The sequence below is a fragment of the Stegastes partitus genome, unplaced genomic scaffold (genome assembly GCF_000690725.1).
Source record: "Stegastes partitus isolate 25-593 unplaced genomic scaffold, Stegastes_partitus-1.0.2 Scaffold104, whole genome shotgun sequence".
Taxonomy (NCBI): Eukaryota; Metazoa; Chordata; class Actinopteri; family Pomacentridae; genus Stegastes; species Stegastes partitus.
Genome location: NW_007577835.1, coordinates 234,645 through 240,436, shown reverse-complemented (window position 1 = coordinate 240,436; position 5,792 = coordinate 234,645). Strand labels below are relative to the sequence as shown.

General features: G+C 41.3%; 1 protein-coding gene across 1 annotated transcript; it reads right to left on the bottom strand.

Moving 5' to 3' along the window:
* Nucleotides 1-174: 174 nt before the first annotated feature.
* cyp1a (cytochrome P450, family 1, subfamily A) lies at nt 175-3,819 on the bottom strand. The gene is made up of 7 exons (XM_008277642.1): nt 3,720-3,819; nt 2,454-3,331; nt 2,206-2,332; nt 2,016-2,105; nt 1,676-1,799; nt 1,504-1,590; nt 175-1,265 (listed from the first exon to the last, which is right to left on the bottom strand). Exons 2-7 carry the CDS (start codon nt 3,291-3,293, stop codon nt 968-970), a joined length of 1,566 nt encoding a protein of 521 aa, XP_008275864.1. The 5' UTR covers nt 3,294-3,331; nt 3,720-3,819; the 3' UTR covers nt 175-967.
* Nucleotides 3,820-5,792: the final 1,973 nt, after the last annotated feature.

Genomic DNA, 5,792 nt, shown 5'->3' with positions numbered 1-5,792 from the left:
ACCGTGTTCCGGGTTGATAAGACACGTGACTCCTTTTACCTCCCACGTGGGTTTGTTGTGATTTTTTTTTCTCTCTCTTTATTTGAAATCAGTTTATGAGAGACCTCGTGCTCAACTGGATCTTCATTTCTGTGTGTGTGTGTGCGTGTGTATTAAACAACAAGAACACGTTGATCTTTTCGTTTTTTAAATTGTATTTTTGCAGCTGATTAAACAATGCTCTGATTACAGGCCCTTACATGTTATACAATCATTAACACATTCGCCATAGAAATACAAAATTGTACAGCCTTCTCATATATTTCAAAATCGATGAAACTGTTTTGGTGTCCTGAGATGCACAGCAAAACTATTTCACCTCAAATATATACAAACACTAAAATCATAAGAATGACTTCATAAAATACAAAAAAAATAAAAAATAAAATCTTGATGTACACACAAAATCACATTTTGGGATACAAATATATAGCTTCAGTGTCTTACATCCACAGTATAATGGAATGCAAATAACAAGCTTACAAGTGTGAATTGTATCATAAGGTAATTCGTTCTCTTCAAAATCCTCTGTCACAGAAAGTAATGTCCATCCAACAGTACTTACTTTGTCCCAAAGTTGAACAAGGCATGAATAGTTTCTGATTGGAAGCAGTTTGGATTACTGGATAACACAGCAGGAAGTGTCTCCTTATACTTCACTGAGAAGCACCAGACATGTGCAAGAATCTCTCTTAGCAAACCAAAATCACGACAGAGATGGACACAAACGTCGACATCTCTGACAATCTGCAACAAGCAAACCTCACATATTTGCTTCAATGCCATTAGCTCTATGGATTACAGTTGACATCCAGTGAATTACATTCTGAGAAAGTTTCTTCTTTCACTGAGCCCTGACCTGACTGTGACCCTCACACAGCCAAGCTTTACCACTTACTGAATAACAAATTATGCATCATAAATAGTTTCACTGCTCACTACTTGCTCGCACTGTGGCTCTCAGGTGGCAGCGTTTGTGTTTCATTACGAGACCATACTCTGGAGTCATATCCACTGACTCCCCAGGCAACGTTTGGAAGTGAAGGTTCTGGATGAAGATTGCCAAGAACAGGAAGACTTCATGTCGCGCAATGACCTCGCCGATGCAACGTCGCCTTCCCAAGCCAAAAGCCACCACCTTCTCTCCCTCTGACTTGTTGACCTCAGTGCCATCGGCGCTCAGGAAACGCTCCGGGTTGAAGGAGGATGGATCTTTCCACAGCTCACTGAAAGGTGCAGAAAATGAAGAAATGAGACGCGCTGCACATAACACCCCAAAAGCATTTTGAATTACAGGTATAATCTCCTGATTCAGCTACGACACGTTGGATCTGGGGAGGGGAATGAGCTCCCAACGGGGTTCCTTTGTAGTATTACAACATGCAATATCCCTCTGCTTTAGCAGTCTTGTCTCTGTAGCACTGTACAGCTTTGGTTCTACAAAAAAAAAAAAAAACAACTTACGGATCATGGTTGATCTGCCACTGATTGATGAAGATGCAGGTGTTTTCTGGGATGAAGTAGCCATTCAGAGATGTGTCTTTTGAGGTGCTAAAAAATGAGAAAAGTGTCAGTGGTTTTACAAGTTTATGTCACATACAGGTACTTTTCTACATCCAAAAGAGAAGAACCTCACCAGTGTGGGATTGTGAAGGGCAAGAATGAGGCATGGCGAAACAGCTCCAAGATGAATGCCTCTAGTTGGGGTAATTTGGCTTTGTCAGAGAGTAGAGGAGTACGATCCAGACCTACGTTGTCCTCTGGAAATGAAACGAAAACAGCAAAACAAACTTTATTACAGATTCAGGGTCCAGATGTATTACAAGACAAAGTGAAGTTCCTACATAACTGTTTGCCGTCTAAGAACAGCTCCTTTATACTACATGCAAATTAAAGCCATGCTTATAATACACATTGTCTGTCATGTAAGATTAACTGAATATACAAGGAAGTACTTTTTAAAAAGCTGTACTTACTCAGTTCTTGGAAAAGCCTTTCCTGTATCTCTGGGTAAGCCACCAAGTACATCACTCCCCACGACAGAGCAGTGGTGACGGTGTCAAAACCTAGAAGAGAAATATTCAACAGCTCTATGAGGACACTTGTCTTTTTTCATTATGGTCACCTATGATGAGATAAATCAACATGTAAAGAAACTCAGCTTACCAGCCCCAAACAGGTCATTGACAATTCCTACAATCTTCTCATCTGACATCTGGACATTAGCATTCTCATCCAGCTTTCTGTCCTCGCAGTGATCAATGAGGGAGTCTGTAATGTCGCGGATGTTGTCCTGAAAGTAGATTATTGGGAAATTTCAATAAATCTTAAGTACACACAGACCAAAAGGGGAAGTTTCTCTAAAGAGGAATGAACTAAATAATATTTAATGAATGACTTAGTGAGTGCTGTACCTTGTTGTAGGTGGCATAGTGCTCGCTGACGATCTTTTGAACAAACGTGTAGAAGCGGTCGTTGATTTCAAGAAACCTCTTCATTGTTTTGCTTGGCAGAAAGCGAAGAAGAGGAATAAAGTCTGCTAGGTTGCCACTGCCTGCCACCTGGGAGAACTCATCACTGAGGTTCACAATACTGAGCAGCTCCTGGTCGTTGTGATCGTAGCGCCGGCCAAAGCACATGCCACAGATCACATTGGCAACGGAGACAACAATGTTGCGGAAAGGGTCAAAGCCGCCTTCAACCTTCATGGCAGTGTTGACCTGTTTGATCAGATACTTGGCTTCTTTGCAGATGTGTTCCTCCAGCATACAGGAGTACTCTGGGTCTGTGCCCTCCAGGGTGGCAAAAGAGCGCAGGGCGTTGTAGGCCAGCTTTCTACGGGCACGCCAAACGCCAGCTTTGTCTGTGCTGAAGGCCAGACTCTTGCCATCACTAACGAAGCTGAAGGAGTACAGGTCAGGTCTGCCTGCAAACTCATCCCCTTGTTTGATGAGAGCCTGTCGCACAGTCTCATTGCCACTCAGCACGACCACAGGACGCATGCCGATCTGGATCTGGAAGACGTCACCGTAGCGCTTGCTCATGGCAGTGAGACTCAGGTAAGGTTTGCTGCCTAGCTCCAGCACATTCCCAATGATAGGCAGCGGCTTTGGGCCAGGGAGACGACGGAGCCCTTTGGGAATCTCATTTTGGAAATGCTTGAGGAACAGGTAGACCAGACACATGGTGGCTATGGCCAACAGACCCTCAGATATTGACAGGGATCCAATGAGTGGCAGAATCATTAGCGCCATGGTGAGAGCTTTTTTTTTTTTTCTGGCTTCTGCACAACCTGTAAATTAAATAGGAGGGGCATTAGAGCAGTGCAGGCAGTGAGAGGGAGAAGTATTGTGCAACATGTTGACTACATGCACCATGAAGTTTGAAGTAGCTGAGAGCAGCGATATGGCATGTGTTTGTTTAACTCTATACGTTCACCAGCTGCACAACACTTTTTGCAAGTGGTAGTCTATGCAAAGTAGCAGACTGGGAACAAGTTTAAGTGTAGGTCTGGGATTATATTACCACACTATAACTCATAAAAATTAGTAAAAAGTGCAACTACAAACACCAAATACATACTTACAGAAGGCATTCTTTCAAAAATAATCTTACTCTCCTGCATTTTGTTTTTATTTCAGGTATAAATGCCCTCTCATGCATGCATATATTAAACCTACCTTTGTCAAAGGAAAGAAGAGGAACAATGCTGAGATCCCAGGAGAACTTCTCAAAACAGTGAAGATATCGTTCTGTAGACTTATTGTCCGAGTTTACTGTCTTGATGTCTGAAACAGAGAATGGACTCCTGCTTTATAGTGCGCTCCACAGCTTCATTGGCTGCTGTTCATGACGTAATCTCTCTCCCTCTCCCTCTCTCTGTTTGTCATGAATGAAGTTTGGAGCAGAAAGGTGTGTGTGTGTGTGTGTGTGTGTGTGTGTGTGTGTGTGTGTGTGTGTGTGTGTGTGAAATAAAGCTACTCGCACAAAATTGATTTGCTTCACAAAGTCTTTGATCTTCAGGTCTTTATCACCTAAATGCGTATCGTGTTTTATAGTTTATGGACGTATATGGCACAATAACCATCGCAAGCCAGTATAATTTCCATGGCTATAAAACAATTTCTGCTCTGTGATAACAGTGTTCAGCTCAATGCTTTACCTACTGTTCTACAGGTTGTTCTAACAGAGACATTGCGAACGGAATCTTGCGTTTGGGTTTCAACTTTTACGCACAATCTGTGCGTAAAAACGCTGTGATATATGATGTGCTTGATGATTTCCATCAGAAAAGTTAAAATATCGGCGCTTTCAGTTCGTCTGTGCCGACTTTATTTGGATGCAGAAACCTTAATCATCTATTTTTCATCGGATTAAACAACTGAACCCACATGTCCTGTTGTACCTGTTGAGCGCAGCGTCCGATCATTCTGTGGATAACTGCAGGGGCGTTCTTATGTTAATAAGCTGATAAAAATCGGCGAATTCTTGTCCGACCACTCAGCCACAACTTTTCTGAGGCGATATTGTGATGTTAAATCGACCTGAACCAGTATTTTCGATAAATTTGTTGTCTGCGTGGTGTGAAATGGATTTTACTGATCCAAGCTTAGTGGAGTGTTTTTGCGTAATGAGTTGAAAGATGAACAAATGTCTACAGGGAATAATCTATAAATGTGACGGTTTATTGAGTTGAAAAGAGGGCAGCAGCATGTTTGCAGGGTTTGGGGTGGTGGTGGGGGGTGGGTTGAAAACAGGCGTCTGTGACAACCTCCCAGGCGGGTTTAAGTCCTGATAAAACACTCAGATGCCATTGCGTGCTTGTACCTGTTAGTTCTCCGCTGGAGTTAAAGATTGACCAGTTGCGTGAGAGCGCAGTGATCAAACTCTCACCTCCCCTTTGAAGAGGATGCTGGGGAGAAAGGGAGGGGGGCAATCAGCCAGCACTGCTGAACAGCAAGGGTAGATGAGTTCAATACCGTTCTTCATTGTCCCCCTTTTCAACCTTTTATAACCAGATTTTCTCGGTATTTACAGCTCAAATACAGAGAGCCATTTCAGGTTTAGAAAAAAAAAGGCAAATATTGGGATAATATCTTTCTACTAATTACATTTTTTTTTACTTTAAAATTTCCACTGCTACTTTAAAAGTTTGTCAGTCAGTCATTAAGCATTTTCTATTTTGAAAAAGTCACTTTTGGTGTAAGAAATCTGTATAATACTGAATTTGGCTTTCTAATAAATATGATCACAGATTTTTTAAAAAAAAAGCTAAATCCTACTTTATCACGAATAAGAAGTTTAAATATATTTTTGTAATCTCATTTTAAGATATATTATTATTAATTATTATTTCTTCATGTAAGATTCCTCAGATTTCTTTCAATTAACATTTCCTTCAGGTAAAACGTGGAGGATGAATGTTTTAGGCAGGAATCAGTGATCATTACTTCAAGAGGTTCATTTGCTCTGAAAATGTGTCTGCTTTATGTACATGTGGAGCTCTGGAGAAACTCTACCACCTACCACTGAAGTCCTTGAAACAAATTTAAAGAGCTTCACTCAGTGAGATTTCCATCAGACCACAGTCATGACAGTGGATGGAGGATGGAATAAAGTGTGAACACACTGGACCTGATTGTCAAAAAAAAAACTTGAGAGAAAAAAAAAACAAACTTTGATGTGTTTAAATCCCCCAGGGTCTTACGATCAGAATCTCTGATGTCCAATATGACAGTATATATATATATATA